This window comes from Pocillopora damicornis, chromosome 8, assembly GCF_964200805.1.
Source record: "Pocillopora damicornis chromosome 8, jaPocDami1.2, whole genome shotgun sequence".
Classification (NCBI taxonomy): domain Eukaryota; kingdom Metazoa; phylum Cnidaria; class Anthozoa; order Scleractinia; family Pocilloporidae; genus Pocillopora; species Pocillopora damicornis.
This window is the reverse complement of record NC_142677.1, coordinates 17864712-17878798: the sequence shown is the minus strand read 5'-3', so window position 1 is coordinate 17878798 and position 14087 is coordinate 17864712. Positions and strand designations below refer to the sequence as shown.

General features: G+C 35.3%; 2 protein-coding genes across 2 annotated transcripts in view; both read left to right on the top strand.

Annotated features, from left to right (window-relative positions):
- The window catches only part of LOC149041678 (uncharacterized), a 90403-nt gene that overhangs the window by 20409 nt on the left and 55907 nt on the right, over positions 1-14087 (top strand). The gene's annotated exons all lie outside the window — the stretch shown is intronic.
- Positions 1410-2314, top strand: LOC149041681 (uncharacterized). The gene has a single exon (XM_089214009.1). It carries the CDS (start codon positions 1688-1690, stop codon positions 2279-2281), a length of 594 nt encoding a protein of 197 aa, XP_089070135.1. The 5' UTR covers positions 1410-1687; the 3' UTR covers positions 2282-2314.

Below are 14087 nucleotides of genomic sequence, written 5' to 3'. Positions count from 1 at the left end.
GCTCACCGTACATGATGTCCTTTGGGATGCGTCCATCATCCATTCTGCATACATGGCCGAGCCAGCGCAGTCGCCTCTGGGTCAGCATGGCATACATGCTGGGTAGACCTGCCCGTGATAGGACCTCTGCATTTGTGATGCGGTCTTGCCAGGTGATGCCAAGGAGTCGTCTAAGGCAGCGCATGTGAAAGGCATTCAACCTGCGTTCTTGGCGGGAGTAGGGGGTCCATGTACCCAATAAACATTATTAATTAAGGGGAAAGCAGAAACATTATTCTTCCATGTATGTATAACTAAGTGATCACATGATATGACTTGTGCAATTTGGGATAATTCAACAATCTTACATCTTTTAAAGACCACAAATTACATTGCCTGTTTCAGGTTAGCCATAGAAAAATTTACTTGTACTGATTTATGGCATGTGAAATTATACAATTGGTTGCCTACATGTACACATGCCCAGTCACAGTCCTTGAATAAATTCTGAACCCAACTAAAGGAATAATGCCATTATTCAACATTTATGACAGGAAAAAATAACAGTTATTGTACAACTTAAAAACTTTTACCTTTCTTGGAAATTACCAGCACTATATAGAAAGGGAGGCTTAGGAACTTCAAATATGCTTCTGTTTTACATATTATCCAATACAGAGCTACTGTATTATTAAGTGAATTAATTGAGAAATATGATTTTGAAATAAATGCCACCTTACAGTTTATGGCAACGTTGAGTAAAATATTAATGCTATGATGCAAATGCTGAAAATCTAATAAACACCCTTACTTTTAATCAAAGGAGCAATGAAAGTGGAGATTTGTAAATTTTTCACTAAATAAACATTAAAAAAATGAGTGCTTAAAAATTTCAAATTCCATGAAAAATCAATTGATGATTTGTTAAGACCAAAATTGAGACTGCATGTAGACTTCAGACTAGGCAGAAGGTATCTGGTGATTTCGCCAACGAGTGATTTCGCCAACGTCACGTTCGCCAACGTCTTTGGTCGCTTGGCCAACGCGATGAGTCGCTTGGCCAACGTCCTACTGGTCACTTCGCCAATGTATTAGTTTACTCTAAATAAAAATTTACCATTACTTCTTCTTGCTTCTGTGTGTTGTTTACTTGACTGAGCTGACTTGATTTCCCCGTTCGAACTTAGTTTCCTTCCGTTATTTTGTTCGGACTTAGTTTCCTTCTCTTGTACGCGCAACTTAAAACACAGTGGGCCCACATAAATGCACGGCACGCCACGCGTCACCGGCGCTGTATGTGGCTGAATTTAACTTAGAGCAATAAAGTCGCGTGTGTGCAGCCTTTTCCGTAAGTTCTTCTATAAGGTTTATTTGTCGATAACAGAGATTTATATAATTACCTTTGAGACTTGTTTTCGCTGGAACCATCGAATGTGTAACACCGGTAAGTTATATTTACTTATATATACTCTGATACTCTAAAAAGTAGAGACCTGGGCCAGGATTATAAGTTGATGGAGGGTCTAATTTCTCTTTTATACAACTGTTGTTGCTTATCTTACACCTAACAGAAGACATCTCCTAAAAGTAAAAAAAAACTCATTACACTGACCAAAACTGAACCGTGACCAATGTTATTTAGTTTCTTAAATCATCTGACGGTGAACTTACTTAAAATGAACTTACTTAAAATCCATTATCGTCTAAAATGCGGGTCGCGGGTTTTTACTGTACTTTATTTACACCTTTTTTACCATTTTTTACTTTAAGGTACAAGAGCTTGGCCTTCCAAAGGGTGTACATGGACGACGATTCCGTTTACAAGTACATGAGGAAGCTAATGGCCCTCCCGTTCCTCCCGTGTCTGGAAATCCAACCGATGTTCGACCTACTCGAGGAGCAGGCCCAAACCGACCAGCTGGGGAGACTTGTCCAGTACATCCGACGACAGTGGATTGAGAGTGAAGTATTCACCCCAAGAAACTGGTGCGTGTACAAGGAGCCCGTCCGCACAAATAACGACCTGGAAGGCTGGCATAACGCCCTCAATCGCAGAGCTGGAGGACAATGCGGTTTGCCCTTATACCTTTTAATTGAGTTACTTGATCGGGAGGTAAAACTCACAGCTATTACAATTACGCTGGTCTCTGACAACAAACTGAAACGAATTCAACGACGTACAACAAGAAACATTCAGGCAAAACTATTCGCAAGTTGGGAGAAGTATGAGAACAACGAGAAAACCGCTGCTCAACTACTCAGGACGTGCTCGCGTTTAAATGGACCAGCGCGCTCTAACTGATCATGAACGAACTGAACTAGCGTGAAGTAAGCTGAGAATCAGAAGTTTTTGTTAATAGGTTTTGACTAAAGCATTTTTTTGAATCAGAAGGTTTTGTAAATAAGTTTTGCATGGAAAATATTTTGTGAATCAGAAGGTTTTGTAAATAGGTTTTCCACTAAAATATTTTGCACTTGTAAATATTTATAAAAGTACGTATTGTAATTAAAACGTTGTTGATATTATACTTGTTATATTTCATTTCTGACTCGTTTTGAAGGCTGGAAAACAAACTCTGATTGTTTCTGAAAAATGTTAACTCGTTAATTCACATCGTAACGCATTCTTCAAGTAAAATTTTGAGTTATACATTTTTGGAACACATTTGGAAGCCATCGGAGTTTGTTATTCAACAGTTTTAAATTACCGCGATGTTAGTGCTCACACGCCGGCTTTTTCTGGAACTGTCAAAAATATGCAAATTGTTTGGAAGTCAGCCAAATGAAACTAGCATTAACTTAAAATTGTTCTGACCCAAGTATCAGCATTACATCCGAAGCATCAGTAAGTACCCTTTTTACTAAGCTATTACTAAGTTATTACGAGATATTTGGCGTTGGCGAAGTGACCAGTAAGACGTTGGCCAAGCGACTCATCGCGTTGGCGAAGCGAACAAAGACGTTGGCGAACCTGACGTTGGCGAAATCACTCGTTGGCGAAATCATCGCAATTCGGGCAGAAAGTACACGCTGCATCAAAATATTTCTCCCTTGCTAAACACACCATATCAGCATTTATCAATATATATAAGATGCTGAGTGAAAAACACTTGTGACCCTCCATGGGAAAACGGACACTAACGCTTTTCCGTTAAACGGTCTAGAAAAACGGTTTTAAACGGATACTAAACGGCTAGCTCAAGCGTTTAAACGGTTTCCATGACCGCTTAAACGGATGGCAAAAAATTTAAACGGTTGACCAAAGTCCAAAAACGGATAGCTTAGGCCCTAAAACGGTTGACCAAAAATAAAAACGGATAGCACGAAACGTTAAATGGTTTACCAAAGTCCAAAAACGGATAGCTAACACTGTTAAACGGTTGACCAAAATTAAAAACGGGTGGCTCGAAACATTTAACGGTTGACCAAAGTCCCAAAACGGATAGCTTAAACCGAGAAACGTACGGTTGACCAAAATCGACAAACAGAGAGCTAAAAATTAATGCAAACGGTTGTGGTTGAGGCAGTAAGATCTTTTGCGGAAAAACTTTCCGAGCGACAACGGATAATAATCTTGAAGCGAAAACATTGAGCATAATAATTTGAAAAACAACAACTAGGATACACTAGCGCATTTTATTTCTGGGTAAACTATTGCCGTTTTTGTGTGACATTCAAGAAATAAGCGCAATTTACTGAGAATAGTTTCGCTGTCAAGTACCCTAAACGGCCATTGCGAGAAACTCACAATCTCCTCCTTTGTTTATTCTTATTATTATTGAAAATAAACTTCATGTTTTTTTTGTTTAGAAGTTTCACGAAATCTGCAGACGCAATGCCGCGACCTTGTATGAAGCCGAGACGCTTCAGGGTCAAATAACGCAATGTAGTTCCACAGCAAATAAAAGGTCGAATCGGTGTCACGCACTAAGTGGGGCCGTTGAAATAACTGTCTATAAAAACTAGGAAAGATGGATTAAGATGATCTAAACAGATAGAGAGTAGCCGATTTAGCGAAACCATGACACGGGAACCAAGACTGGGTGATCTCGACTTCACCAATCTATAAACAATATCTGAGGCGCACTGTTTAAACAAGATCGATAGCAGGATCATGGTCAAATGAATGGCTTCATTGGCTGTCGATGCTCTACGTTGGTGCAAACGGATATTTTAACTTAACTCGTTTGTCCAAGGATGCGACGATTACTCGCTTTCTATGATCACAAAAAAGATAAAGCCAAAATAAGGTACGGTCATTCTGCATTTCAAGAACCGGCGAGTATCGAGCGAACGTAAGATTGATACTTCGAACAGCTCGTAACAGAATGATAAACAAACAGTTGAAAGTTTTCCTTGGAACGTCAAACGGAAACAATTTTTTTTACAACGGATTAAGAAACCGTTAAAACGTTTTTGTTACAGCATTAAACGGATGCAAATTTTTTTAAACGGATGCAATTTTTTTTAAACAGATGAACAAACCGCTTAAACGTTTTACCAAAAGCGTTAAACGGATGCAAATTTTTTTAAACAGATAAGCAAACCGCTTGAACGTTTTAGCTAAAGCGTTAAACGGATGCAAATTTTTAAACGGATGAGCAAACGGTTTCGAAGTCTAAACGGAAAAGCGTTAGTGCCCGTTTTCCCATGGAGGGTCACAATTATTCCCTGGAAGAGCATAACTGTTAAAATGTCATAATTAAAACTTATCTCCCCAATATATTTCAATCAGTCTTTATTCACATTGTGTATACTGCAATCTTTCCCTTCAACCCTTTAACTCCAAATAATAATTCTCCTTACTGTCTGCCATACCAGTCTTATGATGCTACTTCAAAGAATTTGTTACTGGATCAAATAATCCCCTAAATGATACTTTTCTTTATTCTCATCACTTTTTTGCTTAATTGATATTGTCTTGTCACCCATGGGAGTTAAAGAGCTAAGTAAAACACTAAAAATACCAAGCTCAGAAGGCATTAAACAATTATTTTTAGAAGAATGTAGGTGTCATGCTTTAAAATTCTAGACATGGGCAGTGAGAATATTTTAGCAATATGGACATTATTACATAATGAGCATAATTAGAATTTATGTGGTGCACAGATATGAATGATCCAATACCCTTCACAGAAAATAAAAAAATTATAGTCAAATAAAAATTATAAAAAAATTGACATAAAATTTAAAAAAATAGAACAATTTTCAATGATAATGGCAGCTAACTAAAATCACTATAAAGTTACATAGAGATAAGAAAACCTTCTAATTCCCTTAAGAAGATAAAAACACTTCATTACTGGAGGCAACAAACTAAAAGCATGGCTCAAAAGGTAAGTTTTGAGACTACACTTAAAACTGGGTACAGGTCAGTGATGTCACCGAGTAGACTTTATCTAAGGTAACAGTCTCAATCACTCTGATGAGGGGCTAACGCTAGAAACATCAGCTGTTAAACTCTTTACAATGGCAAATTTACCCTATCAATTCAGTTGATAATACTAAATTACTCTGGTATAATCTCTCTCACCAACATAGCACCACGGTTTCTATAGAAACTTACCCCCTTTATTCTAAAGGTTCCATCACCATGGAATATGACCTCAGCAAGTTGATAAAGAGGTCATAAGAAGTTAATTGTCAGGTGTGTGCACAGTGCAAAGCCTCAGGCAGATACTGGTATAAACACAAGCTCAAAGGGGCTGTGTATTCTCCTAACCTTGGTTTCTGAAAATCCATCCCACAATGACAGCTGATTCTTTCGTAAAAAGTTAGCTCTTGGTTTGCTAAGGGAATAACTCTACAACAACAAAGCTCTAGAGCACTGACTAAGGGAAACCTTTGCCACACTTAGTGCAAGGAATGAAATGTTATGGGAACAGAAATGAACACACTACATATTCTTAACATAGATTTTTCCATAGAAATCAAAACACAAATGTAACAAACTAAACATTCAGTAACAGGATTTTTTTGTTCTAATCTTGACCCTCATTTAAAATGTTTTTTGGTTATGGATGGCTTTGTTCTGCAATACATGTAGTTTCCATCTATAACTAGTTAAAAATTAAAGATTCCAATGACACATACTGCATGTACTATCCAATGTTTAGAAATGCCATGTTTGAGTTTAAACCTGTCTCTCTTGAGCACTAAAATCCCCTTTTACACAGAAAAGTTTTTTCTCGCACAAAGGGCAAAGGCTCTGCTTAGAAATTAAGAAATTCTATTGACATGTACCAGTAAATAGAAGATAAAAGAAAAGATCAGTTTCCTTATCTTTAGAAGTTCCTCTTTGAACTATTTACACTTAATTTTCTCAGCAACAGTTTGGTGCGGTAAGTATTCTCCTACAGTGTAAGTATAACATCCATTGTAAGAGGAGGACATTTTGGAGTTTGAATAATAGCATTTGTAGGTTAGAAAAACCCACTTTCATTTAGCTAAGAACTTTCTTCGAAGAGAAATTCTAACCCAGATTAAATATGCCAACAAAACAACCTCTTGCTCTCTAAGAAAAACAAATTAACTGTGTTTGCTCCAATCAGTCAAGAAAAAAATATTCAATTTTCCACCTGGAAAATATTTCTTCCATAACTAAAACTGATTTAAAATTTCTCTTTCAAAATATTATCATCGGCAACAGGGGTGTAATTAAAAAATGGCTTATCTTTATGTTGATGTCCAAGTTACATTCATCAAATTAAATAATTATGATAAGCATTTGCCAATAAACAACTTCCAAAGAGCATAAAAAGGAAAGTTATTGCCTTGCAGAATTTTCAGGATATAGTTCATAATCTTTTGTACTATTCTCACAGAAGTATTTCTAGGAAACATCTAAGGCTTTTTCTAGGAGGAGAGTAGTTAGAGAAATGCAATCATTTCAAGGAAACTTTATAAAATGACGTTGGGTTCATATTTTATTGTAGTAACATTTTGTAATAATAAAGTTTTGTTGTTCTTAGAGAAAAAGAAGAAATGAAAATTAGTTTGGTATTCCAAAAGTTACTTGAAAGAACTTGTATTAGTCCATGGATACATTCAATATAAAATATATCAATGAAAGTGAAATTTCATCTGTGAAAAAATAGGTAATGTTCAACTCATATAAAAAAAAAAAAAAAAAAAACACTAATCATATAGCTGCATGTATGAGGAGTATATAAGTAGGTAAATCTCTTGGTATTTTTCATTGACTGGTAAAAGCTACAATAAAAATTATAAAATTCAAATATTTACATTTTGTATGTAATTTCCACTTGAGAGACTTTACCTTAACAGAGAATTACATTAACCCAGTCCACCAGACTAAAATTAATGATATCCAATGAGTTTTGTGAATGATGAAGAAAGTAAATTTTTAATTTTGAGTTGTTTTGAATGTTTGACCTGAAAATATTTACGAAATCTAGGAAATTATCTGTTGTAGGAATTTGTTTCCTTTGGAAATAACCTTTTAACTGGTTCACTAGCTCTTGAATAACAGTTGCTCAATTCATTTAATCCTTTCACCCCCAGATCTAATTAGTAATTCTCCTTATTGTCTGCCAACCAATTCTTATGACAATAGTTTGGAGAATTTGGTAGTGGGTCAACTAATAATTTCTCAATTGTCTCCTTGATGTTGTATTCATTTGCTATGGTAAGGAAAATTCTCGGTTTCTTGGTCACTCATGGGAGTTGAGGGTAATAAGCTGAGACTTCTTCTCTGCTGGAAAATGTGATTGGTCATTTTTTAATCTTAAGAGGACTTTTAGTTAAATTCATTCAGTGCAGAAATCATTCCCTGAAAGTTTAATGTTACTGTACATTGAAAAACATACTTTACGATAGTTGCTACTGATAGTAACTGTACTTTCTACTTTTTGTTATCATCAGAACATTTTGGATAGTCAAACTAATTTGTATTTATAGCAACATTCTCTAATTTCTTACTGTAAAGTTAGTCCAACAACTTACTATTTGCAGAGTTCTCCATCATCAATCTCCTGTGCGTTTTCCATTCCAATTATCCAATCCTCTTTGAATCCCTGTTTTTGTCCTCATCTTTCAACTCTGCAAATCCAATAAAATAATTGATTAATAACATAAAACACACATGGTTAGTTTTCTTTTTGTCAGACAAGCCATCTACTGTGTTTAAACTAGCATTAGTGGCCTTATTAACCCTTTAACTCCCATGAGTGACCAAGACAGAATTTCTCCTTACAATATCCATACAATATCAACCAGGTAAGTGATGAGAATAAAGAAAAATATCAATTTGGGGATAATTAGTTGATTCAATACTAAATTATCTGAACTAACATGATAACAATCGTATGGTTGACAGAAAGGAGAAATACAAATTTGATCTGGGAGTTAAAGGGTTAAAGTCCTTATAGCCTAGCTTTAGGTGGTGCTAAAATGAAGAATTATTCCTTAAGCAATGGCAATATCTACGAGCTTAAGTCATCTCTTCTATGAACATATTTCATGTGTAAGTTTCTTTTATTATAACATAAAGAAAACCGTGATGAAGAATTTCTTTGATACCAATGTTTACCATCAACAAAGGCTCTGCTGTATTACTCGCTTCATCAAACAGTACTGTAAATCATCTCCTCCAAACAGGCATTGCATAGATTAGGGAATTGAGAAGACTACAGGGAGGCTTAGGAACTTCAAACATGCTTCAGTTTTACATAATATCCAATGCAGAGTTACTGTTATATCTGTATGAGTGAATTGAGAAATACGATTTTGAACTAAACAGGGTTTTCTTTAAGATTTTAAGTAGCCAGAGCTTTTTTAAAGGTAAATGGTTGTGGGTCTTGAAATCCAATATGGCGGACAAAATGTCACATTGTTTGTACTTTCCTGCCATTACAGCAAGATTTGTCAAAAAGACAGTCCCCATCAGAATGCTTTTAAACTAACCTTGAGTCGAAAGTCTTTTTATGTTTTCAGAAAAGATAGGCAGTGCAAATTTATATTTTTATTGAGCCCAAGTTTAGACCTGATAAACATCGTCTCTGTATGGGCTCTTGAAGCAATGAAAGTAGCCAGCAAAACCTTACAGAGAAGCTGGCATACTTTGCCGGCTGCTGGCTCTTATCTACAACCCTGAATAAATGCCACCCTACAGTTTATAGCAACCATGAGTAAATGCTGCAATGCAAATGCTGAAAATCTAATAAAAACCTTGACTTTTAATCAGAAGAGCAATAAAAGTGAAGGTTTGTAAATTTTTCACAAAATAGTGGTGTTCATTAAAAAATGTGCAAGCAGACTCCCTTACAAAAACAGTGCCTATTTTATATCTATTTTTTAAACTATTTTCCCCTATTTTTTGTGCATTTTTTCTCTAATTTTCAAGACCATTTCAAAGTTATTTTAAACTATTTTAAACCTATTATTTTGAAACAAAAAAATAGTAGAAAAATAGTCTGGTTGGCAAGTCATAAGTACTGTAAAGATGGCTTTAAAATAGAGAAAATGTGTATGCGATTTGATGATAAAATAGGATCAAAATAGCATTAATGAAACATTCGTTAAAAAATAAAATAGACATAAAACAGGGATAAAATAGAAAAAAAAAACTTGAAAAATAGGAAATAAATAGGAATAGGAATAAAAGACCGAGGAATTCCCAACTGTAACAACTCTGGTTCTAAAGACCTAGAAATTCCAAGTTAATAGCCAACAGGACTTGGAATTCCAACTAATTCCTAGGATATCCAACTCAGAGCAACAACAACTTTCCCTGCAAGGCTGTAAATCTAAAAACTTGCCAAAAAAATCCTAGGAATTTTCAAGAATTTCTAAGAATGTTTAAGAATTAATGAGAATTTTAGGCAACTAACATGAAATAAATACTAGAAAATTAAAAAATCCCAACTAAAAATTCAAGTATTCAGTGAAATTTATTTACATGCTTAACTCTGGTTTACATGTAAAATATTTTTGATTGTATATTAACATCAACATGTAGCAACATTAGGATGGAATTTAATTATTTTTTTTCTTGAAAACTTTGTAAGCATTATCCTCAGTCACTGCTATTCATATAAAATAGGCCTAATCAATTATTAAATTTGGTTTGACACAAATTGTGAATAAAATCTGTTGATTCTTTTCCATAAAATACAATAACTTGAATTATATTTATTGCAAGAAATACTATCAGTCAAAACATAGTCTTTAAATGAATCATTTAATTTTGGATGATGATACAAATGATATTTAACCCTTTTGCTCCCAGAGTCAAGCTTTGACTTGGTTTTATGTGGTTGTACCTTCTTTGGATAAAGCTCTCATGTGTAAAAATTAAAGGTAAGCTGTTAAGCAGTACTTTCATGTTTTACTGTTTGTTTTTGTTGATTCTGCACATTGAAATTCAAAGATTTCTTCCCAAGTTTGACTTAGCACACTTGGGAGTGAAGAGATTAATTACAGTTAAATAAAATTGATTTTTGAATTAAATCTAGTGGTAACTGTAACAGTAACTTAGAATAAAGTTTCCCTAAACTGCAGACAAGTTGTCTACAATAAGCCTTTCCATTTTGTATCTGGATTCCATGACATAAAAAAATGAATGAGCTCAGACAAGGCCTTAGATAGCTATAAGGAAAAGGGCATTCATTGGAATCTTAATTTGACAAAGTGCATTGGGATTGGGAAATCTCTGTTATATCAAATGACTTTTACTGTATATTGGAGTAAACACATCTCTTCCATAGATTTTACTAGCAAAAAAGGGCGGAATACATTATTTTGTTTTTATCAAAGGAGGGCTTCTTTATGTAATCAGGTTTGTTTAATCACAGTTTGTATTATGAATCTAGAATGTTCCCAAACGTGACTAAAGTAATCTTGAAACCTTACTGATATATATAATTATTTCATTGTAAAGTGTAAGCTTAAGAAACTGCGGCATGCAAGTGACCGTTTCGATTCTCAGAATTATTCGAGTTTCGGTTACGCCGAGAGTTATGTAAGCTTAATTCAAGCCGTTATAATTATCTATTCTTTGGTAAGATTTTGATCACGTAACGAATATCGCAATTTTTACTCACCACAAACTTTCAAAATCGTAGCATTAAAAATGGCCACTCGACCTTTGTTTGTACTAGTCGATATGTCAACTGTTGTCCCATCTCTTAATTCCACGGCGCCAACGACTTTCTTTTCATTTACAACATTCACGCTGTTCTCGTTTTCCCAATGAACCACAATAAAATCCATCTTTAGAAATGTTATATTAAACAAAACAGTTGAGAAAAGAAATAACTTGACGCACGAGCGATCAACCGTTGAAAAGTTCATTCAAAGACAGGCGCCAAATGGAGTCTTCTTTGTTTTCGATCGCGGGCATGATCACGTGGATCTTTTAAGAATAGTCATTGCTTAGCAAAGAGAATCCGCTGGCTTGCCAGATTGCAGTTTCAAGAGAAGCGCACAACTTCATTCTGACTTCTCTGACTGATTGTCTGCTTTTGGACCATGGATACCTTGGATCCATGTTCAGACGATGATACAAATAATGATGTGAGCTCACTCTCACTGGCCGAAAGTTTTCGAGGAAACAGACTCAAAACCCACTCTGAGCAAGCTTGGTTGCTGTGCTGATCGATTTGTTGATCAGTTTCAGTGGAGATTCGATGCTTAAGGCAAGCCTTGGCGTTCAACTCTTTGGCAAAGAAAGAAACTCAATCGGAAACTTGAAAGCTACAACAACGTAGATGAAAAACGTCGGTCTGACGTTTTCAATTTATCTTGCTAACACAGAAACTGCGACTTTTAAATTCCAGTGTATCTAGTAAAGATATGATTGGTGCAAGTACAAAACAGCTGCCTTAAATTTATATTTTGTAATATAGAAAAACAATACATTGTTAGTCAAGCTTGAATTCACGAAAAAAATAGGAATAAAATATGACAGGTTATTACACCACACGTCTAGTTGCTGTTTTAATCATTGTGGGTCTAGGATAATTAGGAGAAAATAGAATCAAAATAGACTATTTAATACATATTTTGCAATGCAATGGAATCCACCTCAAAAAATAGAAATAAAACAGTCTATTTTAAACCCATTTTGTAATTATTCAACATTGTCTTTGATAAAATAGGATTGTGATTGCCTCTTTTTTCATATTTTCCAAAGGAAATGGCCATAGCATGTCCTATCAGCTGAAAATGTAAATAAAACAGCCTATTTTATCACTGGTTTACTAATGTGAGAAATGAAAATGAAAATAGTCTGTTTTGTTGGTTATTTTTCCATTTGTTTTTAGAAACTAGAAACAACATACACCACCTAGTTCAATCTTGTTTTAAAATAGGTTTAAAATAAAGGTAAAACACAATTAAAATAGTGGCTCTATTTTCCCTATCAGGTAAATAGGAATAAAATATAAGTTCGAGAGAATAAAATAGTCTAAATGTGATGGCATTAAAATAGACATAAAATATAAATAAAATAGGATTGTTTTTGCAGGGGCGCGTAGTGCTTGAAAATTTCAAATTCCATGAAAAATCAATTGATGATTTGTTAAGACCAAAATTGAGAGTACAGGCTGCAGACTGGACACAAAGTACATGCTGTACCAAAATATTTCTCCCTTGTTAAACACGTCATACCAGCATGTATTAGTTGAATTAACCCTTTAAGGGCCTGTTTACGTGGAGGTGTCGAAAAATAAAACGCATTTACATGCAATCTTACAACCCCGGGGTCCTGGGGTGAGGTTTCTTGAGGTTGTTGTTGCGCTTGCACTTAGGGAGTTTGAGCAGAGGCGTCCCAAGCTCACATCTCGAGAAAGACGAAAGATTAATTCTCGGACATGTATGTAGTTATTCATGAAAGCGTCACGCGTTGTGTTACGCGAGGAATCGTTGACTTCTACGTTATAAGGAATAGTTTGGGAAACGAAATATGGTCGATTTACAACGCTAAATATTCCGAAATGTGAACATTTTGCGCTCCTTGTGTGTCCGTTCCGGTTTCCTGTGATTTCTGCCATGAGACGGCTGGGAAGTGTACAAAGTTTTAAAACATACATGTTTAGCTTTTGAGCTTTTTGCCATGAATGCGACCCAGGTTGGCGGGTTCCCCTACCTTTAGACGTTTACATGGCAAATTGTCACCCCGGTTGACAGGGTTACCCTACCTGGCAGACCGGGCAACCCACCTTGACGGGTTACCCCACCTATCATGTAAACGTGATACCCCACCTTGACAGGTTACCTCATCTACCTAGGGTCCCCCACCTCCATGTAAACAGACCCTAATTCCCAATAGTAATTCTCCTTACTGTCTGCCATACCATTCTTATGATGCTAGTTCGAAAAATTTGTTATTGGATCAATTTAAATAATCCCCTAAATGATACTTTTCTTTATTCTCATCACTTTTTTGCTTAATTGATATTGAATTGTTAATGTAAGGAAAACATGATGTCTTGGTCACTCATGAGAGTTAAATTAAAGGGTTATGTAAAACGCTGAAAATACCAGCTCAGAAGGCATTAAACAATAACTTTTAGAAGAATGTAGGTGTCACGCTTTAAAAGTACATTTTCAGACATGGGCTGAGAATATTTTAGCAATGGACATTATTATAATAATAATAAGCATAATTGGAATTTATAGGGCGCACATATATGCATGATCAAATATGCTGCACAGAAAATAAAAATTAAAATTAAATAGATAAAAACACTACATTATTGGAGACAACAAACTGAAAGCTTGGCTCAAAAGGTAAGTTTTGAGATGACGCTTAAAACCAGGTACAGGTCAGTGATGTCACTTAGTAGACTATTCCTAAGGGTAACAGTCTCAATCGCTCTGACGAAGGGCCAACACTCGAAACATCAGCTGTTAAACTCTTTACAATGACCAATTTACCTTATCAACTCAGTCAATAATACTAAATTACCATGTTATACTATCCCACCGACGCAGCAGAAACTTACCCCCTTTATTCCAAAGGTTCCATCACCATGGAATATGACCTCAGCAAGTTGATAAAGAAGTTATAAGATGTTAATTGTCGGGTGTGAGATCAATTTGGACAAAAGAAAAATGTTTTTGAACTAAGTCTACCTTCTGTGTCT

What these genes read in the sequence shown, in the direction of transcription:
- LOC149041681 (XM_089214009.1), top strand. Translation starts at nt 1,688, where the DNA reads ATGCGGGTCGCGGGTTTTTACTGTACTTTATTTACACCTTTTTTACCA.